At 41.7% G+C, this 24,851-nt stretch overlaps 3 protein-coding genes across 10 annotated transcripts; 1 reads left to right on the forward strand and 2 right to left on the reverse strand.

Annotated features, from left to right (window-relative positions):
- Positions 1 to 5: 5 nt before the first annotated feature.
- Positions 6 to 1,649, reverse strand: LOC133488148 (dnaJ homolog subfamily C member 30, mitochondrial-like). Its single transcript, XM_061795697.1, has one exon. The coding sequence runs from the start codon at positions 1,601 to 1,603 to the stop codon at positions 722 to 724; it is 882 nt and encodes a 293-aa protein (XP_061651681.1). The 5' UTR covers positions 1,604 to 1,649; the 3' UTR covers positions 6 to 721.
- On the forward strand, positions 1,598 to 6,765 carry iah1 (isoamyl acetate hydrolyzing esterase 1 (putative)). The gene is made up of 6 exons (XM_061795698.1): positions 1,598 to 2,755; positions 2,845 to 2,897; positions 2,994 to 3,139; positions 4,975 to 5,136; positions 5,198 to 5,319; positions 6,442 to 6,765. Exons 1-6 carry the CDS (start codon positions 2,693 to 2,695, stop codon positions 6,616 to 6,618), a joined length of 723 nt encoding a protein of 240 aa, XP_061651682.1. The 5' UTR covers positions 1,598 to 2,692; the 3' UTR covers positions 6,619 to 6,765.
- adam17a (ADAM metallopeptidase domain 17a) lies at positions 6,693 to 24,817 on the reverse strand. 8 transcript variants are annotated; one of them, XM_061795684.1, is made up of 20 exons: positions 24,576 to 24,816; positions 24,158 to 24,290; positions 23,602 to 23,735; positions 23,286 to 23,374; positions 20,724 to 20,907; positions 19,977 to 20,107; positions 19,800 to 19,886; positions 18,711 to 18,836; positions 18,487 to 18,631; positions 18,220 to 18,311; positions 17,520 to 17,672; positions 16,125 to 16,324; positions 15,874 to 15,977; positions 14,643 to 14,777; positions 14,393 to 14,523; positions 14,240 to 14,318; positions 14,073 to 14,161; positions 13,940 to 13,999; positions 12,355 to 12,391; positions 6,693 to 8,501 (listed from the first exon to the last, which is right to left on the reverse strand). In XM_061795684.1, exons 1-20 carry the CDS (start codon positions 24,679 to 24,681, stop codon positions 8,116 to 8,118), a joined length of 2,601 nt encoding a protein of 866 aa, XP_061651668.1. In that variant the 5' UTR covers positions 24,682 to 24,816; the 3' UTR covers positions 6,693 to 8,115. The 8 variants fall into 8 exon arrangements, with proteins under 8 accessions (XP_061651668.1, XP_061651666.1, XP_061651669.1 ...); XM_061795682.1 differs by having other exon boundaries at positions 12,355 to 12,442; XM_061795686.1 differs by having other exon boundaries at positions 8,493 to 8,667; positions 12,355 to 12,442; positions 24,576 to 24,817.
- Between the last annotated feature and the right edge of the window lie 34 nt (positions 24,818 to 24,851).

Here is a 24,851-nt window from a genome sequence, read left to right on the forward strand (position 1 = left end):
CACAGTGCTTTTCCAGGCACAGCTCTTTTATTACTTCAATATCGGGACAATAAAGCCTCACCCAATTTAAGGCACATTTGTCCAGAACTTTGCACTTGTCACCAAAACTGATCAACACAGTATTTATAAATAGCAAGTTTAAATAAATATGAGTGTGATATGACTTATTATAAGTCAAATGAGCTTAATTGTGGTACTGTGAGGTTCTTTCGCCTGAAGCAGATAAATGAACAGTGACACAGGCATCAGCCATTCTTCTAATTTAGGTTGATAAAAAAACAAAAAGACCTCCACCAAGGCATAAACACATCCAATTTTTTTTTTTATTCATTCAAATTTGGTAGACTTGTTAACATTACTCTTCTCTGCGGTGTGTTGAATTTACCTGCCATTTTGGGGGGCCTGCTTAGTGCCACTTTAAACTCTGTTTGATGCTATGCAGCTTCTGAAACTACACAGCATTTGTTTAAAAAAAAAAAAAAAGTATTTATATTTTGCCATAAAATAAAATTTCCCCCAATTCTGATCATTTCATTTTGATTATTTTTAATGTAGGAACATCTGTGGACGAATACTCATTTAAAACCCCAAAACAAAAGCTGGATTTGTCAGAGACTACACACGCAACATTACCTTGGTGGCAGTAATGAGGCAAAGATTTTAAGAACTGCACTTGATCAAAAATCCTGGAGTAGCCGTGAAAATGTGCACTTTTCCCGCATTAGCTGGATGCTCCTCTCAAGGTGGCCACCAGGGCAACGGCGGCGACGAGCATCATGAGGACGCCCACCTCCATGGCCCTCTCCTTGTTCCTCTCGCCCAGCGACTCCTTCCGTTTCCTCAGCATCTCCTCCTTCCGTTGCCGAATGTCTCTGTCCCTCTGGAGTTGCTCGCCGTAGTGCGAGCGAAAGAACTTGTCGAAGTCGAACATGCTCCCTCGGCGGTCCACCGCCGCCGCCGTCGACGAGCTCCCTCCGGCGGACTTGGAGGCGTTGGGTTCGGCCCGGGCCTTGGTGGTCAGGTCGAGCTGGCTCAAGAGGCCGCGGTCGTACTTCTTCCGCAAGCCCTTGTGGCCCAACACCGAGTAGGCCTCGCTGATATCCGAGAAGCGAACGGTGGCCTCGTCGTTGCCGGCGTTTCTGTCCGGGTGGTAGAGGAAGCACTGCTTGTAGTAGGCGCTTTTGATCTGAGCATGGGTGGCCGTGGGACACACGCCGAGGATGTCATAGTAGCCCGTTTTGCTTCTGTGAAGAGGCTCCTCTCGGGCGTCATTTCCGTAAGTCCTGGTGAATGTTAAATGGCCCCAACAGGAGTCCGGACGAGCACTGCTTTGGGGGAAGAAAATCGCCAAAGAGTCGCCGTGGCCGCGCCGTCCACAACCGGGTCCGTGACTTCCACTTTTATCATCGTGTGAAAGCTCAACTGTTACGTCTCCACACACTCGGTCAAAGTTCAAATCAACGAATAAAACTCCGTTGGACAACGTCGATGAATGCAGTGCGCTTCTTCTGTGCTTCCCATGAGCTTTGAGTGAGGAATTAGCACAAATTTTCGGCGAAACGTTGAAAGTGCTTCTACCCAAACGGAGTACGACCTCCGCCATGTTTGCGGAGTCGAAACACGGAAGTAGATGTCTTTTTCTTTCTTTTTTTTTTTAGCAGCGCCCCCTGTTGCCGCGGATGGCAAAGTGAAGATAAAAAAAAGGCACAATTCTGAACATTTCCCCCCTGTCTTTAATAGTAGACGGTGTCCATAAAGTCTCTTTACAATTTAATAAATGTGTTACAAAAGCTAATGAATAGAATGAAACACGAAAGAATACATTTTATTTGTGAAAAGTGGTTTTATGGACACAGCTATGTTTCTTCAACTTTTTACACCAAGTAGCACGTTCAAAAATACTTAGCTCTAACGTTAAAAATTAACTAGCATAGTAGGCCTAAGTCTTCATCACAAGCGAGGCAGAGTTTTTATTCCTAAAAAGTGGATATAATATTATTATTAGCAATTGTGTCAATATGCACCGTTTAAGCATTAACACTGATCTTAGATGAGCTAATTAAAAAAAAAAAGTGACTTCATGTATTGCACGTAAAAGTTAAATAAAATACCGAAATAAAGGTTTCAAAACAACTGTTTTTAACGATTGAATGCAACTGTATTGAACTTAAAAGTTAAATACAACTGAACTGGACTTGACAAATTTACTGTATTGGATTTAAAAAAATGTTTGCGGCATATTCGTCACAATTTGAACATTTAATCAAAGGAATTCTTTCATGTACCATCAGAGGGCGCCCGCGTACCACCAGCGGTACTAGTATGAACTTTCAGTTTTGGCCATGCACACAACTTTGTGTAACGATATCGATTTTAAAGACACTTCGGAGGAAAGGTGACTTTTTTATCTACACAAAACAGAAGAAAATAATTGTATATTTAATTCAATGATTTAATTTCATCCACGAGAGGAATAATCTATGTATATAACTCCCTACCCTATTTTACATTTATTGTGCTTTGTTTGTAGATTGTGTTGTACATTGTGCGAAATTGTAGCCATGCACTGCACTAAAATTCATTTTCATTGTTTGGCCCAATCGGGAGGCCAATGAGGAAGTGGAAAATGGAGATTTGCGCATGCGCTGTCCTGGCACTGACTTGCGCATGAATGGCATGACAACAAGCAGCCATGTCCAAATGTCGAACTTTAATCTGGCCGAAAGTGATTCTATTCGGGGATTCCATCACTCAGGTTGGCTGCCACGTCACAGTTGACTCCGCGAATTTAACTTGTGTTCTTTTCGTTTGTTCGCGGCCAGCTGACTTTGTGGTTTGTTTCAGTCGTCCTTTCAAAACAACGGATGGGGTTCAGTCATCGCCGATAAATTAGCAAGGTCAGTGTCGCCGTCGCCGTTTCGGTATTATTGAGGAGACGAATCGCTGTGAATGTTTTTTTGAATGTATTTTTTTTTATATACTATATATATCAGGAAGTGTGACGTGGTCAACAGAGGCTTGTCGGGCTACAACTCCAGATGGGGGAAGATGGTTCTTCCAAGGATAGTGAATAATGACGAGTCGGCAAACATTGCAGCAGTTACTGTCTTCTTTGGAGCCAACGACTGCGCTCTGCGAGGTATGCAATTTCATCAGCGGGGTCCTCGCTTTACGACTCGGAGGCACTCTCACTTACGCCCGCACATATTGTTTGAATTGGATTGTTTTGGGCCTTGAAGTGTTTTTCATACAAACTACATTAATAGTCATGAATAATTACTCAATCTTTACCTCTGCATAGATTAGTGATAGAATGTGGGACGCCAGGAAAAATATGGCCCGTGTGGCCCGGTCCGTTCTTTCATCCGGCCCACCGAACGTGTACATTAAAGAGTCCAGTTACATTTGTTGCATTCATTTAGTCATTTTCCCTTAAACTAAAAATATGTTGTTGATATAATTTAAGGAATGTGATAAAATATTGCCCTGCGATTGGCTGGCAACCAGTGTACCCTGCCTCCTGCCCTATGATAGCTAGGATAGCCTCCAGACCCTAGTGAGGAGAAGCGCCTCAGAAAATGGATGGATGATAAAATATTTTACACATGCATTTAACATTTGTATTTTATTAATTGGTCAATACATTCAAATTATGAATATCAAAATTAGCATTCATTATAATGTTTAAAAAAATTACATGAATTCAGCCAATTTTCCCTAAAATTGGATAAATATATATTCATTAATTTATCTGTTGATTGATTTATTGTAAATTAAGTAATTTAGAATATTTGTAAAATAATTTTACATATATCAATAATATGATTCAAATAAACAAGAATATATCATTTTATTATTAGAATAAATGTTTCATTTATTCAGCCATTTTTCCATCCATCCATCCATTTTCCGTACCGCTTTATCCTCACAAGGGTCGCGGGCGTGCTGGAGCCTATCCCAGCTATCTTCGGGCGAGAGGCGGGGTACACCCTGAACTGGTCGCCACCCCATCGCAGGGCACATATAAACAAACAACCATTCGCGCACACATTCACACCTATGGGCAATTTAGAGTCTTCAATCAACCTACCATGCATGTTTTTGGGATGTGGGAGGAAACCGGAGTGCCCGGAGAAAACCCACGCAGGCACGGGGAGAACATGCAAACTCCACACAGGCGGGGCTGGGATTTGAACCCTAGTCCTCAGAACTGTGAGGCAGATGTGCTAACCAGTCACCTACTGTGCCACCGCTATTTTTCAATTCCATTTCGCCTCTGTTGGGCAGAATCCTCATCTCCAAAATCGCTTCTTTTCAGGAAATTAAAACAAACACCATCTTGCTTGAGTTACCAATCATCACCACATCATACATGTATTATACTTTATGCCGCCATCATATGCTGTTGCACACCAACACCCCTAAATCATGTTCAATCACTAATTTGATTCACAAAAAATTGTTAATTACACTGTCATTGATTATAATGGTAGAACACGCCGCCAGCCATGTACATCAGACCGACCCCCTCCAAACGTTTTAAAAGGTTTTAGAGTCACAAGTGGTGCAATAAATAAGATGACGAGCTGACAAAGCAATGGAATAGACAAAAAGTCAATCTGTATGCAACTTACATTTGTAGCTGGTGCTTTCTTCTGTACGGAAGCTTTACAGCTGTCCATTTTTAACAAAACAGGCTCACTTAAATGTATCGAACCTCACTATTTTCACTCATAAATCTCTTTAAAAAAAAATAAAAAATCAAGACTTTCAATCTTGAGTCTATACAATGCGCCACAGCTCCCGCAGAGTGATTGAAGAGGCGGAGTTGTACAACACTTCTCAGACAGTTGAGTATTCAAGAGATTAATAGATTTATTCTCAAGCTACTGTCAACACTTTAAAATTGGACCTTCTCTACTGGATGTTGCATTGTGGGACTCGCACATTGAAATGTTTCCTATCTCCATGCAGATAAGAACCCTCAGCAGCACGTTCCTCTGCAGGAGTATTCCGAGAACCTGAAGGCGATGAGCAGCTACCTGACCACGGCGGGGGTCCCGGCGGGCAAGGTCATCTTCATCACTCCTCCCCCTGTCCATGAGGCAGCCTGGGAGAAAGCGTGCACCCTGAAAGGTAACTTCACATCTACATTTGTGTGTCCAGCGAAGCTCACTGAGTGTCTTTTGCGTCCCAGGTTGTCCTCTCAATCGTCTCAACTCCGTGGCGGGCCAGTACGCTCAGGCGTGCGTCCAGGCGGCTGCTCAGTGTGACGCTGACGTTTTGGACTTGTGGACACTTATGCAGAAAGACGGACAGGTTTCGTTCTTTCGTATTATTTGTATATTTCATGGAAATAATAACTCTAAAACCAGAAATACATGGTTGTAGACAGCCACAATGTATCCTGCCGGGCACCCTCCAGTTGTTCATGATACTGTATATCACAAAACCTATTTAATATAACAATTTAACAAATATATGAGGCTAAAAATGTCTTAAATTCATTCAAATTAAAAGTGATGACATTTTGGCCCAAGTACTACTTTTGAACATGATCCTTATAAATAAATATACATATATATATATATATATATATAAAATAATTCAGTCAGTGTGTACATAGCTGTCGAAGAAATAGCGTCTGCATCTTCAAATAATTTAAAAAATACTTTATAAAGTTGAAAACGCAAGCAAAAAACGTTTGTATTTTGGATTAAAAAAAAAAACATTTGGAGATACTTAGTTTTCAGCGTCTGCAGAACTGTATTCTTTGCAGTGCAAAGGTGGCACAGCATTTTATATGTAGACTTACTTTGTACCTTAAACTTGGCATCTTTTAGCTTTCTTAAGTGCATCAATATCAGGCACCAAATCCTGAGTAATAGCCAATTTCGGATATTCATTTAATTGAAGTAGTCATTTGAGTGGTTGTCAGTGCACCCTCCAGCGGAAAAAAATTAACACCACCAATTAATTTGATTGAACTATTGCAGTTAATGTGTTGTATCCCCGCGAGACCCTGACGGGCCGTTCTGTTACACGTGCCATATGTTTGACACGCCTGATTAAGGGCAGAATCTCAGTGAATCACTGAATTAAATGTTTAAACTGTGCCTCATGTTACATTGGCTATAGATTTTTAATTAATCTAGTGCAAGCGGTTGCATTTAATCCTATTTTTGTTTGCAGACATTTAAGGTAGTTTTTATTTCACTTATGTGCAATATATTTTAATTATGATTTTAGTATTTTTTTTTTATTTGACAAAATTTAAGGGTTTATGTTTAAACTGCATTATATTGCTGTGGCTTTCAATAATATTAAATATATTTTTTAGGAGGAAAGCATCTGCTTCGTTTTTCATTATCATACATTTTAAGCCAAAGTCCGAATAAATGAATGCATCCAAATGACATATTTTGGTCCTCATCGCCACAGGACTTCACAGTCTACCTGTCGGACGGCCTCCACCTGTCTGAGAAAGGCAACCAGTTTGTGTTGCGGCACCTTTGGGAGCTGCTGGAGAGCAGAGTGGCACGTCTGCCCTTCATCCTGCCCTACTGGGCGGACGTGGACGCCGGGATCCCAGAGAGCAGCCTGCTGTGCGACCAGTGAAGATTGACAAGACATCATGAGGACTCTCATTAGGAAGACCGTGAACGTCGTCATATTTTCTGGATACTGTAGGCTGACAATAAAAGCATTTATTGGGATGCAAGTAATGCAAGCAGTGGACAAGAATAAAAGCATTTCACTGAGTAACAGTTTCACATCCATTCAGTTCATGTCAGCCATATTGCTCTTTCGGCCTAAACTTAAATAGCAGGCAACACTGGCGGGACATCGTGACTACAATTTGACACGAGCACACAAATATAACGGTAACACAACTTCAGCACCTCACAGATTCGCAACAGGACTTACATTTTTCTGCCTCAACTCTGGATGAGGTGGAATAACAGTCCAGGAAAGGCACAACAGTGTTTTGCAGTTAGGGTGACAAGAGGCAGGCATATTTCAACAGGAGCCAATCAGGACACAAATATACAGTAATCCCCTGCATATTCACCATTAACTATTCACAAACAGTTTTCCATTATTCCCTAAAAAAAACCTCACCTACTTGACATTCTCTGAATATTTGTGTGCGTTTTTTCACTATTCGCAGCAGGCCTGTCCCTGTCCCCCACGAATAGCAGGGGATTACAGTAAGACGATCATCCAGTGGTTATGTACATGAATATGCAGCGGACATGGTTTCAAAGTGCAGCCTGGCGACTTTAGCTAGCAAATACTGTAAAATGTGTCTGAGGTACAATGAAAGAGGAAATGACACTTCATTACGCAGTGGTTCAGCTTAAGAATAGTATGGAACGTCATTTGAACATTTATTTTAAATCCTTGATATCCAGTTGAAGGTCCATGTACTAGTACTCTTTGTCATCATTCGTAAGACAATTCAGCGGAATAGTAGGTAAGAGAATATATACTCAAGCGACTGTGCGGAATTACGAAGGAAAACTAGTGCATTGCAAAATAAATGCTCGTAGGGCTTTATGGCAAGCTGTTTGTGCATTTATTCAATATCCAGCTTTAGGTCCATGTACTAATACTTTGTCCTGACTAGGAAGACAACTTCGATATACAGACAAAACTCTTCACTAGTTGACAACTGCATGCTGCTAGTGACAAAATTCTACTCGTTAACATCCAGCGCTTCACTAGTAATACAGTGATCCCCCTCGTATTTCTGGTTTAGCATTCACTTATATGTTGGACGGTCTCCTCTGTTATTTGCTGAAAGATTCGCCTATTCACTGTTTTTTGTGCTTAATCACCATCTGGTGGGATCATGGTGCCAAGGAAACAATTAGTCATAGCTTTTCGCTGTTCATAGGAGGGCTCGGTCCTTATGCCTTCTCACTAGCAGGGGTTCACTTTACTAGTGCAGTTTTGAGTAACATGTAGCTGTCCTACTAGTTAGGACAAAGAGCGCACTAGTACATGGACCTTAAGCTTGATAGGAACTAAATGCTCAAATGGTTTTCCATAGAAGAAGCGTCCACATGAATGTTAGACAATGTCTGGACTCAGCACTCTGTCTCTTTGGTGTCAAAGCACTTCTGCCTCTTGAGACGCCGCCTCTCCCAGGCCGACGGGCTCTGATCGCTCAGATCCTCGTAGGAGGATCTCGTAGCCGACGAGCAGACTCCTGCGGTTGGGAAGTCGTCGCCCCGGCCCGCCTCCTCTACCGGGTGAGAGTCGCTGCTGTTGTCCTCCTGGATGGTGGCCATCCGCAGCCCCCCGCCGCTGCCGACGCTGTCCGGCGTGGCCACATAGCTCGGCCCGGGGGTCGGCTTTGAGACGGCGCTGACCGCCGCCGACGCCTGGCGGGGCTGCGATAAGTGCACGGTCGGGCCGGCGAAGGAGGAAGAGGGAGGCTGAGGAGGCTTGACGATGCGCACGGATGCTGACTCCAGACTGCTCAGGATTTCTTGCTGGAGAGAGACGAACATGCGTGAGACGCGTGCGCATGTCGACTGTGGGGGACTGGGGCGGGATCCATTCCGTTTTTACTCAAATTAGTGTGATGTTTTAGCTCTATTTCCACCAAGCACCACAGTTCGCCTCAGATCAGGATACCATTTTCTTGGCTGGGATATACTGATGGAAAACATATAAAACCATAAGATAGATTTCTGCATATTGTTATGTAACCAAGTCTCATAATAATAATAAGGGTGTAGTATTTTGCCAAACCAACTTTTTCTAGTATTTGGGATGTAATATTGCCTCTATGGTGCCTCAGTAAACATGTGAAAAAGGAATTAAAATCGTCCACGCATTCCTGAGTTCCAGACGGTTTTCTGCAGAGACAACTGAAACCAGGTCATTCGAATTTCTCTGGTTTAGCGAAGATCTCCGCCTTCCCTTTCCGCTCCCAACACGTGTGCTCTCACAAGTGGGTCTTCTACACGGAGGCAACCAATCAGAGGAAAGGGGGCGGTCTTAGCCAAATATGGACAAAGTGGATACAAAACTGGGTCAAACAGAAGTAACTGTCAGAGGGGCCTTTTCTGGACACTTGTATGACAAAACCAAGGTATTTTTTTGAAAATGAAATGTAAACTTTTATACTACCCAGGACACGCTGGCGAGACTACGTCTTTCGGCTGGCCTGGGAACGCCTCGGGATCCCCCCGGAAGAGCTGGATGAAGTGGCTGGGGAGAGGGAAATCTGGGCGTCCCTGCTAAAGTTACTGCCCCCGCGACCCGACCTCAGATAAGCGGTAGAAAATCGATGGATGGATGGATACTAAGTCAATGTTAGAGAGTCACTCTATGGAGATCTAAATAGCCAAAATACGTGAATACTGACTAATGATTGATTAAAGCAGTAATTCCCAACCTTAATGTGCCACAAGAAATCATCTGGCGTGCCACAGGAAATTATTCATGCTCACATGATTGGTCCGAAAATTATGTATCAACATAAATAAATATTTTTTCTTTGTGCTGTGGTAGCTTATGAGTACCGGTATCAAGGCACTTTATGTAGGTACAGTATGGAAGTCAGAATGTTCATATCGTGACAACACTATGCAGGTCTCCTAGATTTTATTTAAGTAGTAAAACTAACACAAAAAAGGTGGCGCTAGATGACAGGCCAAAAGCAAGTTGCGCTAAAGTATGCGAACTGTGTGGCGGTTGTACCGTAGAGAAATGGGAAAAGCATTGGTGAACCCTTTCACCATAAGTGTGGGTATTGAAACACCCACACACCTCAACATGTGTGATGTCCCTGGGCAAGAAAGACTGGTTGACAGAAAATTCAAATACATCATTTGAAATTCAACTGCATTTTCTGTTTTTTTAAACATAGATGGGGTTCTCGGTTTACGAGGAAGTTCCATTCCGACGGCGGCGCCGTAACCTGAATTTGTACCCAAGTTGCATTCCAACGTAGTGGATCACTAACTGACATTAATGCAGATGTAAACTCTTAATCACAGTAAATCTTTGTATGAAAAACACATCTAGGCCATAAATATTAAACAATCAAATAAAAAAAACTAAGTACGGCCGTAAATGAGCATATGTAGCGTGTTCATCTTAATGAGACGAGTTAAAACTAGTTATAAACTAGTTATGGGTATCATGGATTTATTGAATTATGTGGAATTCATTGTTGATTAATGGTGTATTGAGGTACTTGAGTCAGAACAAAGTGCAATGCTTGGCTGGAACCAGCAGAGGCGCTGTTGATTCACTCAACTAGTTTACGGTCTTGAACACAATAAAATGTCAGCAATGGAAAGTGAAGCAACATTAAGACCTCAAGGGTTGAGCAATATTTTTTTCCAATATAAAACTGGCATGGAAACAGGAGTTCAGAGAATTGAAAGAGGAATTGTACCATTCCTTAAAAGGTTTTATTGATTTAATCAACTAAAACATTAAAACTTCCACAAATTCAAGAAATATCAGGTCAAATATGAGACGTTAGTAATGCGAACATATAGGCGCCTCGCAACCAGAAAATCTGCAGAACGCTACATGTCAATGTTTATTCTATTTTATAGACGTCTAATTTAATAAAGATGCCGCAATTGTGGGCACATAGGCTTGCTTCTCTGAAACCCAGATGAGGGTTTGTGGTTCAAAAGTGCACCATGGCACATTGAACCAAACCGTATTGCTTGGTGGGAACGTGGCTTTTGATCCACGTTTTGATTTGATTGGCAGGAAGGTCATATTCATCTCAGGTAAAAACCCCATCTCATGTCCTACTTACAAGTATGAATGAGTAAAATATTAGACCTAATGTTAATCGTTAATCAGTTTATTTGAAAGGGGACAATGCAATTTCATAAAACGCATGAAGTACACATGGTAAAAAAAGCCAGAATTAGCCAGAAGGCTAGTTTTCATCTGTAGTCCCCTGATGTGATGTCAGAGCAACACTGTCGCCCCTTTTACAAGACTGGGAAAAGCCAACATTTCCCTGCTTTTTCCGTACATACGACAGAATGCGGGCTGAAGCGGACCTGCCAATTTTCCCTCTTTAGAGGTACTATCAGAGCCGTAACAGTAGAGGAATGTCACCCGTGTGTGTTAGGGTATTCCACAATGCTAGGAAATGGCTGTGACGTTTAACACATGACACTCACTTCTACTGCCCTGTTGTGTTGAACGCAATTGTTGCAGACAGCTATTATATATATCACACCATGCCATCAACTAATTACTTCACTGCAAAATGTATTGTCACTGTGTAAAAGCACATGTGGTTGTGGGTGTACTCCACTTTCCTGGGTTCTGTGTAAAAGGCCACATATAAATCCTTAGCACATCTGCCTCACAGTCAGAAGATTTGGGATCTCCCTGTGCTTGTGTAGATATTCTCAGGGTACTCCACCTTCCTCCCACACTCCAAAAACATACATGGTAGACTCATTGAAAACTAATGTGTCTATAGTGTGGTGTGAATGATTGTTTAGCTATATGTGCCATGCAAATGGCTGGTGACTAGTTTATGGTGTACCTCGCCTGTAAGTCAGCTCACAGTCCACGATCCAACCACATTTGAATTAATTCATCCATCCATCCATCCATTTTCTGAGCCACTTCACTAGGGTCGCGGGCGTGCTGGAGCCTATCCCAGCTATCATCGGGCAGGAGGCGGGGTACACCCTGAACTGGTTGACAGCCAGTCGCAGGGCACATACAAACAAACAACCATTCGCACTCACATTCACACCTACGGGCAATTTAGACTTGTCAATTAACCTACCATGCATGTTTTTGAATATTTTTTTCAACCCAGAGGGCGTCCTGTGTTCAAAAGACAAAGGCAGATAAATGTCCACTGTTACGGCTGTGATGCAGGAATTTTGCTGTCTAAAAGAGGCAAAGGTGTGCTGTGAGGAAGGTCTATGGAGGAATGCTCCCATGTTTTTCACCCAAACAACAATAGTGAACACTGTGCAAATAGCAACTAAAAAAAAGGGTGTAAAGACAGGAAGTGAATTAAAAAATAAAATCACCCTGCTCTGCTAACAGCAGATGGAAACTGAAAATGTGGACACACACTGCATCTTATTTTACAGATGACGACAAGTCTCTCTTTGAGTACTCCCAAGATGCAATCTTGCGTTCTTGAGGTAATTTCTGATCGAATGGCGTGTGGGATGTCCTTGCAGCTACGCTTAACAGCGACTTTGTGGACGATCAGCGATTACATCAAGGAGTAAAGGAGTGCGGGAGTATCCCAAACTAGTCCCATGGACCATGCATCATCATCATGGACTTGATGGCAATGCAACACCAAGCCATGGCACACGCACTCACCTCCGGCTGGAGCTCTACTACAAACCTCCAGCGTCTGCTGCAGTTCCAGTAAGAAAAGGCCAAGAGTGATAGAAAGGTCATTGACAGCCTACAGGGACCGAGAGCCCCACTGTTAAGCTTCAACTCTGAACATCAAGTCTAAATGTGCCCCGGACTCAGGACAAACGGCAAAGTAAAAGCCCTTCCCGTTATCCTCCACATTACTTCATCATACCAGAAAGTGTTTAAGGAACATCTGTAAAATCCAATACAAGAGCTGTATCAAAAGTCATTAGACCATGGTTGTTCCACAGTCGTCTTCTGTGTTTGGGATTGATTGACAACCATTGTCAGAATTTAGAGCATTTCACTTTGTGAACTTTATGAGCTATTATTACAAAAAAATTAATACTGTAATTCAAAAATACAATAACGAGCCAGTGTGTGATTTAGTGGTTAGCCCACATGCCTCATAGTTCTGAGGTTTGGGTTTGAATCACGGCTGTGGCATTCCTGTGAAGTTTGCATGTTATCCCTGTGCTTGTGTGGGTTTTATCCAGGACCTCCAGCCTCTCCCGACAATCCAAAAACATGCCATTTGGTTAATCGAAGATTTTAAATTGAGCATGAATGGTTGTTTATCTATACATGTGCCCTGTGATTGGCTGGCGACCATTCGAGGGGAACCTTGCCTCTCGCCCAAAGTCAGTTGTGATAGACTCCAGATCACACGCAAACCCAATGACGACAAAACGCTATAGAAAACGGATGGAAGAAATACATAAACAAGCATACAAATGCAATCTAATTAAGTACATTTATGTAGTATTGAATTATGTAGAAAATGTAACATATTACTAATGCCTTAGGATGTGTGTATAATTTGTGTGTATTGATAACACTGAAAAATGTTGAGCTTCCAATTTTATAATTTTTTTGTGCTGGGATTGAGTAAGGGGCAGAGCAAAATAAGAATTTTTGTTTTATCTGCAGTATGTTCCTTTTGTTGTACCAAGGGACACTTCCTTTTTGTTTATTATTTATTTATTTGTTTGTTTATTTATTCATTTTTAAATGTTTGTAAATTTTGCACCCAACTGGAGGGGGTGAGAGCGCTTGACTGACTTATTTTATTTACATATATACACACTATTGCATCTTCCCGAATGTGAATACAAATATGTTAAACAGTTTTTGGTCAAAAGTCCTTTGTGCTGATGTGGAGGCCACCATCTTTACACCTTGACGGAGGCTGTACCAAGTGCCTTTCTAGTTATCGTTATATGTGTAATACCTTCTGATACAATGACAGTAATTCAGAATCCATATATGGATAATGATATCATCATGTCATACTGTATCACTTACCATTCTTACATAGCAGAAACAATCAATATATTTTCAGCATCTATCGGGGCAGTTGCTATTTTTGTTACATTTTCTTGTTTACCGTTAGACAAATATTGATACAGCTCTTGTTGAAAATGACTGGAACTGAAGGAAAAATGTCTCAGTTGAACTAAAATGCTTCATTTCTCACCACATTATTCTTTAAAAGGGACTTTCAAAATGCACATAGGAAGCGTGTAAGCAATGCTACACTTACATTCAGAGGGCGGTACAGCGACATTGTGTTCTCCTCATACTGCTGGTCGAGTCTCTTGTCCTGTAGAACAGCAACATGAAAGCAAGGTCAGTTTAGAACAAAAACTGTGGTAGAACAAAAGTAAGGTTCTTACCACGCAGTGAACCAGAATACTAAGAGGGATCCAGAAGATGAGTGAGAACACCACAACAGAACCCACAATGTTATCTGCCAGGAATTTTCCTAATGGGGAGACATTAACACTAAATATGATTAAGAGGATTTATGCTTTCATCTGGCTGTGTGATGTGAAGCACTTACCAAACGTGTTTATGTCCAGTTTGTCAATGAAGTCCCAGAGACGCTCAATTACATCCTGCACCTGCTTCATGCACTTCCCCTGCGGAAACACCACCACAACCATAAAATCAAGTGGAAAGGTGTCTCATCTAGAGCGCATGTTTCCACACTCACGTTCTCATCGCAGAAACCCACAGTGCAAGGTTTCCCTTTACGTAGGAAAAGGAAGATGCCACTGTTCAGGACGAAGGGCGAGCAGGTGCCATCTTGCCTCCGGCAGCACACTTTGCAGGAATCCTCAGTTGCTGCATTGAGAATAGTGGAAACTGGAATAACTCGGCATTTCTTTCAATTGTAGCACGCATGCTCAAACTGGGTAAGAAAAGAATCAGAACAGGTTTGTTGCTTATGCTGCATTTTATACCAGTGCAGGCACAGGACTGAAGGTTCTGCAAGGCCTCACAGAACGGGTTGCACTCTCCATTGCGGCACCGTCCGTTGTCCACGCAAACTGTGTCGTCGACGGCGTTTTCAGGGGGAGGACAACGACTGCTATTGCCTTGAAGTAAAAGACAGCTGTATGACAACTCTGAAATGATTTTCTACCACGAACGTCAAACGCCTTAAGGCTTGGAACATCTGGAGTGCGACCACAACTCCCAAGAAAATACTCAGTCGTACATACTGTATTTTGGACATAAAACCGTTATAATATGTGATGCTATTCCAGTAGTGACCGTGATGTAGGCTTATTTAAAGCAGAACAAACTTCAGGTGTGTCCAAGAACTTTTGTCAAGTTTCAGTGTCATAATAGTTGGAGATGACAGCCAGTTGCTTTGTGGGTGACTGAGAAGAAGTGTTGTTCTGTTAAGCCATGTTTGGTACTTGTTTTATTTTGGTGCACATATAAACAAACCATTCGCACTCACATTCACACCTATGGGCAATTTAGAGTCTTTAATTAATCTGCCATGCATGTTTTTGGGATGTGGGAGGAAGCCGTAGTACCCGGAGAAAACCCACACGGGCACAGGAAGAACATGCAAACTCCACACAGGCAAGGCCGGATTTGAACCCCAGTCCTCAGAACTGTGAGGCAGATGTGCGAACCAGTCGTCCACCGTGCCGCCAGGATTTTTTTTATTGTTTTTACTTATTCTTCAAGGGAAAATTCAACTCACTCTGCTATATATTTTCACACACACAGACAGATGTCAGTAAAAGGGGCAAACTCAAGAGTTCCTCGACAGTAGTCACAAAGCAGATTAGCCTCCCTCCAATATCTAGCTGCCATTTGCCTGCAGCGGGACTTGAACCCTGACCTTCCGGTTCTAGAGGCCAAGTCCTTACAAAAGATCGACTGGTGTCTCTTAACTACTTAATATTATATTAGTTAACTTCTGCTTGTAGTTGAATGATCATTTATAACATTTAAATATTTCTTTAGACGTGATTGCATTATTCGGCTTTGGCTGTGACACTAATAATTCCTAATTTAACTTATCTCAATGGGTAAACTTTGTTACGAAAGTGAATTACATTGGGAGTCTGGTCAACCTTAGAGGTACCATTGAACATCCTTTCTAATGCATTATGGATTCATGTCAAATTCAGATGTTTGTGTCTGTGTGGCCAGCAGGTGGCGCATACTAACCTGTGCAGGAGGCTATGCCCTTACAGGTCGCACTGATGGGCTCTTGGCATCTTGTGCCTGCCAGCTTAAACCTGCAGTTTGTGCAGCACGGGCTGTTACGGTCACTGCGAAAGAAAAGTAAGAGTCTGTGTTCAAGCAGTGAAAAACAAGTACATAAATTCACTGTAAAATATCAGGAATTTGAGTGTGATGAGCAGGTTTAAAAGGCATAAACTGCATTATTGTTTGGCATTTTATGTCAGATTTCATACCTGCACTGGGAACCAAATTTGAACTTGCAGATCGACGAGCAACAAGGGTCGTCATAAAGGTGGAGCAAGCCGGGGTCACACTCCTCCCCTTCTTCCACTCGCGAGTTCCCACAAACTTTGCTGTTCCTCTCCTTAAAGCACACAGGAGCCTTGTAACGCAGCGTCTTTCCTATGGAGATCTTGCTGCAGTTGGAGAAACGCTGGAAGAGGAGAAACTGGAGGCGTTAAATCTGACTGCATTTGGCAGCCCGAGCAGTCCGATTAGAATAAATCTAATCAGATAAATAGTCTTTTTAAATTATAAGGACAAACGTGCTCTTGGTTTTTATATGTACTGTTTTGGTTGATTCTAAATTCACAAAAACAATACAAGAAAAATATTGAAAATAATTGCTGTTAAAGTCAAAGTGGAGGCCAGTTTGTTGTTATTACACATTACTGAAAGGGGCTCTTTTGAAACTGGCTTTCACGCTTTGTAACACACATTGCATCATCGACTCAACACCTTCAGTGGCATCGAAAGCTGGACTCAATTCTAATTCCTCAAGTTTTGCCAGTCTGTTCGGGCGTCATCCAAGCTTTAACGACTTCAGTTTATGCAAATCATATGAGCCTTCTGGCAAACTGATAAATCGCCTACATCAGCAATCTGTGCCGATGGCTACAACAAAGAAGGATGCACAAAGATGTAAGAACAACCTAATTACATGACATACAACAGAATGTTTTTGCATTTACATTTGATTTAACAAGCCCGTGAACTACAGCATTCTATGAAAGACTCCAAAAGGTCTGTAGAAGAAGTTGCAAGACTTGCTTCTTTTAAAGTGACAGAAATGTTGGGCATTGGTGCCATATATTGAAGTGGTTGTACAATTAAAATATTAGTTCACTGATTGACAAAAAAAAAACTGCATTGTTCAGTCAGTTTATCCAGTAAATGTTTGTCTTTAAAAAATGTGAACGCTGGTATTTTTTTAATAGCCCAATATCCCCCCCCCCCCCCCCCCCACACACACACACACACTTTCTTTAAAGTAAAATGCAGTATTGTATATTTCTTTTCTTTCATATATAATTTACGGATTTTGAGCTTTCCTGACACCGATATTATTCTGAACACAACTATATCACCTTTTCACCTAACATTTTTATGGTAAAATTATGACAGAAAAATGCTTTTTTTTTTTTTGGGTACATTTGGAAAACAACCGTTTCTATAGGTTCTCTGTTACCCTATTTCGGCTGTAGAGTGCACTTTCCACTATGGTCTAATGACACTTGAGGCTGAAGAATCACAGCAGTAAGAACATCTTACACTGGCTTAACCATACTAGTCACAAAGTTTGTTGTAGCAACACATTAAGAAAAGAAGCAGCAGCCTGAGGTGCGTACCTTGTTGTTGACATGATCTCCGCTCACAGCAATTGGATACATGACAAACTTTCCCCCGTGGTCGTCACTAGGAGCACAGTATGGAATGTTGTCCGGATCGTGCTCGGCTCCAAAGTTATGGCCCAGCTCATGAGTGGTCACCAAATCTGCCTCCTGATAAAGACAACAAGCATAACCTTGAGTTTATGGAAAATGAATAAGATAATGTAAGTGTAAGATAAAGCTCAAGACTGTCAAAGTAACAATACATACAGTAACATGAATATTATATACTTGTGTCCTCATAATGAATCTCTATGCAAACACTGACATATTCACCAAGTTAAGGCATATTGTTACTGCCTTGTTTCAATTCAATACAGGAATTATGGGTGGCAGTCAAAATTTCTGACTTCCAGTGGTAAACTAGAGTTCCTACTTCCTATTGAAAAAGTTAGGCAAATCAACACACAAAAGCTTCACAGAGAGGCAGTAATCTCACATCTTAATAATGCTATATCAACGATATGGACATTTTATGGAAATACAAGTTCTTCTCTGAGTTATTTGCTAAATAAATGAAAGAGGGGATGTAATTGTGCACAAACAAAACCATGTTTTTTACGTTTTGCGCAACATGGTCCGAGCTCTACATTTCTGACATCTAACCCATCCTGAAATATTGTATTCATACGTATATTTTATTATAGGTCAACTTGACCTTTGTCAGGATTGTTTTTCCATAATTCTTGGTGCTGGTCAAGCCGGTGTTGAGGTAACTGGGCTTCTTGGCAGACAAAGATGGATAATATGCTGTAAAAGCAAACAATAGTTCAGTGTTTGTCCTCCTTACACATAGCATCTATACACCCTTCATGTTAAATACCAACACAGGATACAGGCAAATGAGACAAGGAAAAAAAAAAACTGTAAAATGCAACAAACTATATTTATGTCAGGCTTCTCAAAACAAGGCCAGTGTCCTTACGTTTGGGGCAGAGGCCACCCAGGGCCTGAGGTTTGGAGGGGGCAACATAGGCGAGGCCCAGGGTGCCCTCGTCAAAATCCTGGTAGGTGAACAGGTGGGCCAGACATACAGTGGATGCGTTGTCAGCTATGTCTGAGCTGAATTGCTGGAGACAATTTAAGAGTTACGTCACCATTATTTTATGCACTCTTCTCATATTACATGAGTGCTTTTACCCCACCTACCTCCAGAAGCTTCTTGACATCCCAAACCATTTTCCCTCGCACAGGACTGTTTTCCATGTTGTAGTGGACCCAGCCGGTGCCAGCACGACCAGGAGGAGGTTTAGTGGGATCCTTGTGGATGATCATCTGAGAATCAGAATCATCTTTATTTGCCAAGTATTTCCAAAAAACACACAAGGAATTTGTCTCTGGTAGTTGCAGCCCCTCTAGTACGACAACAGACAACAGTCAATTGACAGAGAATACTTTGGAGACATGAAGACATTGAGAAAAACAGTCACTGAGCAATAAAGGGTTGCTAGTTATCTGCCGGTTAATGCCGGTTCAATTTTTTATTTTTTTTTGGACAATTGAACCAGTGATGATGGATATATAAAAAGACAAAATATTTGTGAAAAATACAGCAGCAGGACAGTTAAGTCCAGCCATCTATTTTCTATAGCGCTTGTCCTTAGGGTTATGGGTGAGCTGGAGCCTATCCCAGGTGACTTTGGGCAAGAGGTGGGATAGACCCTGGACTGGTCACCAGCCAATCGCAGAGCACATGCAGACAAACAACGATTCACACTCAAATTCACACCTATCGACTATTTAGAGGCTTCCATTAACCTAACATGCATGTTTTTGGAATGTGGGAGGAAGCCGGATTATCTGGAGAAAAATCACACAAGCATGCAATCTCCTCACAGAAAGGTTGTAGCCCTGATTCAAACTGCAAACCTCAGAACTGTGAGGCAGACAAACTAACCTACAATAAAATCAATAAACAATAAATATATTTAATGTACTTTAAACCATAAAAATACCTTTGGCGGAAAGTAGGTCAAAAGTTCTTCATATTGAGGGTGAACAATAACACAGTGTGGCTGAATAATGAATGCTTATCTTTTGAGTGAGAAAAGGCTAGTCACAGTGCAATAAACAGTGTGTTCATTCATTCACAATGCCAGTGGAACAAACTTAATGAGTCGTACACAAAAAGCTTTCGTAAACGCATGTCTCAACGAGGGGACCATTTTAAGTCCACTGTTAGTTGCTTCCTGGAGTGACGAAGCAAAAAGTGAGGATGCTTCGGTGCATGCCACAAACCTGATGTATTTGGACCCCGTAGCCTTTTAAGTCATCACCCCAGGTTGTATTTCGATAAATGTCATCGACTCGATCTATCAATTCAATCTGAAGCAAGAAAAAGATGCAGATATATGACAACACATACACAAAAAACATTGTCTTAAGCAAACAGAGGTTTTAGGTGAGGCGTCTGACCAGGTAATTGAGTGTGACACTCTCTTGTCCGCGGCCCATGTGTTTAAAGAAGCGGTGGTCTGCAACTAGCAACAGTGGGCAGGTGTTCTTTTTGTGGTCGTGGGCTTGGCGCTTTTCTCTGTGATGAAAAGCTGCAAAGCAAAAGGAGCAGCATTACTTGAACATATGGCTTATGTGCGAAAGGCAAATAAATGCCGGATCTTGTGTTACGGCTCTGCTTCACCTATTTTGTGGGATCAGTGTGAAGATGAGCCTATGTCTATGTGCCAGCATATTACTTATGACGGAATGCTTTGGACGCTCTAGAGATGTGGGTGTGCGGTCTGCAGGCTTGCACAATTAGCAATAAGCAAATAGGGACAACTCTCCTTGGCTCGCATAACCTCAACTTATTTGTAATACCTCCTCTAGGAGTACAGTACTGTACTTTCAACCAACCAGTGGGAGGTATTTTTTTTCCTCAGGCATACAGCTAACCGTTATACTGTATATGCTTTATATTTCTGACGAAGTACGGTTGTTTGACATGATCATTTCTAATCACAATAGTGTATGTGCATACAAAGGCATTTTATTAAAGTGACAGCCCAAGAATCTCACACCCACACCTTTTTGTCTAACTGTCAGAGCCTCCGTGATCCTCCTATTCTTTTTTTTTTTTTTTTGCTTATATCATCTCTGATCTCCAACCACTAAAACACTACAACTTTCTCTATACGTTTCAGGCTACAAATAGGAGAGACACACCATTTATCTTGTCCATCACTTCTGGCTCGTTCCAACCCGCCCTGGTGGACTCGGGCAGCAGGTCCTTGGAATGGACGTAACCACACACTTTTGGAGACACGAGGCGGCTCAGATTCCTGATGTCTTCTGAGCGATACACCAGCAACTTGTCATCGCCACCACTCTCTGTAAAACGCCATAAGGGCTGGCAAAAATGGATTAAACAGTTGAGTTAAAGAATGGTGGGTAATATTTAAGAGACATTAAAAATTGCACTAGGGTGAGTATTGTATACTGTACAGATGCTCGAAATTTAAACTCAACTAGTGGCACAATTTCAAATTTGACCAAAATTTTCAGCAATAATACACCCTTTAAGTCACACAAATGCATGACATCATGAGAGATCTTAGCTCAGTGAGCAAATTAAAAATTACCTGTACAGTTAATAAAGGTTTTATAATTGCCACAGTTTGACCCTGTAATAGATTATTTATATTCCCATCATTCCCTATGGCAGTGTTTGCCAAATTTAGGGTCAAGACCCAAAATAGCTTCTTTGTTGATTTAATGATCATCAATCGGACCCACCCCAATTTCTTTTGGCTTTTTGATTGATGTTTGTTTTAGATCGATATCCTCTATATTCTTTATCATTAGTTTCTAGACTTTAAACCGATCTGATCGGCTTTATCGGAATCGGCCTATAATTGCATTTTATGCTGATCAGCTTTAATGTCATAATTCACCGATCCGATCAATGACTCCCCAAAACACATTTACGCCGCGTCGTCATCGAGTACAGTATATTTCAAAACCACACAGACAACACCTCGATGCCTGGATCAGACTACAAGATAAATTTGGCCTTCCACGATTGCACTATGTCAGACTACTGCAATAAAATCTTGTATTCCAATACCACCCCATCCCGTCTTTTACGATCACTGGGCGTTATCTTGTAAACTCAAATGCGACCGGATACACAATGGATTGCACTGCGTGTATTATAAGAACAAAATGGGGAAAACTGTGTGGTGGTGGTCACCGGTGCTCGGGAGAGGACTTTCATTTAAGGATTGCTTGAAATATGTGCACGTACTTTTAATACTCGCAAGCAGGCAACAAAACATTATGTAGCCTTGTAAGCTTGTGCTATCACTAACAGTTGTACATAAACATGCCAGCGTTCTGTCGAATCATGCTCTAAAGTTTCGGTGTGTGTGAAGTAATTTAATCACAATAAAGTAATTTAATTACAGTACGTTAGCACCCATTACTTTTTATATGTTGTAATGTTGGGTTGACCTGACTGATGAGAATACATGACCTGACTAGAGAATACTTTTGAAGATACTCAGTACAGGAAGTCCTCGATTTACGAACGAGTTCCGTTCCTACGCTGGCGACGTAACCCGAATTTCTGCGTAAGTCGGATTTCACCGTTAAAGTCAAAATTTACATCAAAATACTTCTGTTATGGGTATTGTCCCACGTAATTGTGACAGCAAGCTCAGTGTGTGTGCGTCGATGTGTGAGTGTGACGGGACTGCGCAGGCGTCGTCCGGCGGGACTGTGAAGGAGGAAGGAGTGCGCACAGGTGCGAGCGTGTGCAGTAGCAAGTGTCATGACTGCGACCGGGGAAGAGTAGCGATTAGCGGAGAACCCGTCACCGTTGAATGTGCAGAGGTGCCAATAAAGCCATTAAAGCAGCAAATCGGTGCTTCCAGGCCTTTATTGTTGCCGCCACCCAGCTCAGCTGTGCAACGAGAGAAGTGTGTTAACCCCGAGGAGGACAACCTCGGCCCTGGAGAATGCGTCTCCCGACCACGGTCAGGTGACCGTAGCAGGGAAGGTTAACACTTCGTATAAAGAAACTAAAATACATTAAAATAAAAAATAAGATGCTGTACTTACCATGACTTCTGAGAGTGTGAAAAAAGGAGGGAGAAAAGGCAAAGATACTCCAGGCGCACAAACACAGACAAGCACTATGCACTAGGTAAGCAGAAACACTATGGAGCTGGGGACAAAATGGCAGATGAGGCACGGGCGTCATAAAGTGGAAAGGTCGTAGGTCGAGTACGTCGTAACTCGAGGACTTCCTGTATACAGTACACTGCAATTGAACAAGTCACTTAAATAGACAAATTGCTCCATCTCGTGATTGGAGCGGTGATCGGTTATCGTTTTTTTTAAACTCGCTGATCAGTGATCGGCCCCAAAAATCCTGATCGTCTAAAGCCTATTAGTTTCTGTGCCGTATATGAAGATTTTTGGCAATGCATGACGTATTTTAGTAAATGAGGCTCTTAGGCTGAAAAAAAATTGGGGAAACTCTGTCCAATGAGGAAAAAATATCCAAACACAAACAAATGGGAGGTCAACAAGCATCACAAACCAGATTGTGTTCAACCTTTGAGGTTTTATTGCAAAGTGTATCTGAAACTGACCCCTCTTTCTCCTCTCTTAGAAGATAAAACCAGTAGCATCCAACAACGGAGTCAAGTGAACAAATTTATTGACAATGCATAAATGCACGATTCATTTTATATGGAAACAAAGACTGACTTGTCTCCTTACCTCGACATTGTACTCTGCTTCATCAGTTAGAATGTGAGCTGAAAACTCATCGCCATCAATGTGTGCCTGCACACGAGAGTTCTCTTCACCTGAAAACAAAAGAAAAAAAAGCATTAGATTTGGCACGAATGTCTCTGTTGAAATAGAAAAACTCCTTCATGTCAAGATTGTAGATGTTTGCGAATAGGTATGAATACAATCAACTCAAAGACACGACATAATAAAAGTGTTACTGGACTGGAAATGTGATACATGTTTTGACCATCCAAAGTGGTCAACAGTTACAGCTAAACATGAAGGTGATTTGTCAACTCACCGACCACATGCCCCGTGAAGTAGTTCTGAAGCTGAACGTCATAGTTCTCCTCCCTTCCGAGTTTATCGACAAACACAGCTTGGAAATTGTCAGTGAAAAGCTCTGTGTTGGTGGTCAAGTACAGCTTGAAATGTCTGGAATGGACACAAAACAACATTACGTAAAATACTAATCACTCACTTTTTTTCTAAATACTTTTACTTCCACTACTTAAGTACATTTAAATCTGAAAATTACTTTTCATACTTAAGTACAGTAAATGTCAGATAATTTAAGACAAGTATTATTCTACACAGTGACTTCAACTTCTACCAAAGTTATTCTCTGTTAATTGTTCTTTTACTCAAATATCACTTCAGGTATTTTATACAAGACTAGTTAGGTTTTACAGAAAAGGGGCTAAAAAGGTCTCAGTGGAAAAAGATCACCCACACTGCTTTAACGGACAAAATGAAATCGAGCAAGCATACTTTAAGTTGTTTAGTAAAACAACATGACATGATGAATCTTGAACGGAGAAAATGGTGGCGGTCGAGGTCAAAGGCTCTTTGTGCACCTGTGTAAAGCTCTGAAGCTGACCAGTCGCTCAAGGTGGGACGGGGTGTGCACGTCCCTCTTCCTCACAGAGTGCAACTGGAGGTCTGACACTGGCAGAAGCTCAAAATCAGCCAGAATGGAATTAAGTGCATCTGGAAGATAGGGCGAGACCAGTCGCGAATAACTAGACAATGTACAGCTTTTATTAATATCAGCAACATGGAATGGTGGCTGACACAAACAAGTACATGACAGCTGTCGCGCCAGATCCTCGTCTTGTTAGCAACTAATGCCTTTTAAGTAATGTAGTGTAGAATAATAATTATGGAAGATATTTTTTAATATGTAACATGAGGTCACTTTATTATCTAGCGGAGTTACTTTCATTAACGATGAAATGACTAGTTTAAAAAAAAAAAAAAGCTAGCAATACTTACCAATTTCGGCGTTAGCATAACGGATTTTTCCCGCTGTAATTCTCGAATTAACAGCTCCGCTCAAGCAGAAGTGAGCCACAAACGCAAATACGCACACGCTCCACATGGTGAAACAACGCCGAGAACAAATATCACAGCGTCGGCGACATTATCGCAAAGTTTGCCAGCTCGTCGGGGAAGCTAGCTGGAGCAAATCGGAGGTTCGACATAGCAGCAACTTCCGCTTGGGGCATGTTGCGCCAACCATAGAGCGCGAGAGAGCGCGAGAGAGCGCGA

This window comes from Phyllopteryx taeniolatus, chromosome 13 (genome assembly GCF_024500385.1).
Source record: "Phyllopteryx taeniolatus isolate TA_2022b chromosome 13, UOR_Ptae_1.2, whole genome shotgun sequence".
NCBI lineage: Eukaryota > Metazoa > Chordata > Actinopteri > Syngnathiformes > Syngnathidae > Phyllopteryx > Phyllopteryx taeniolatus.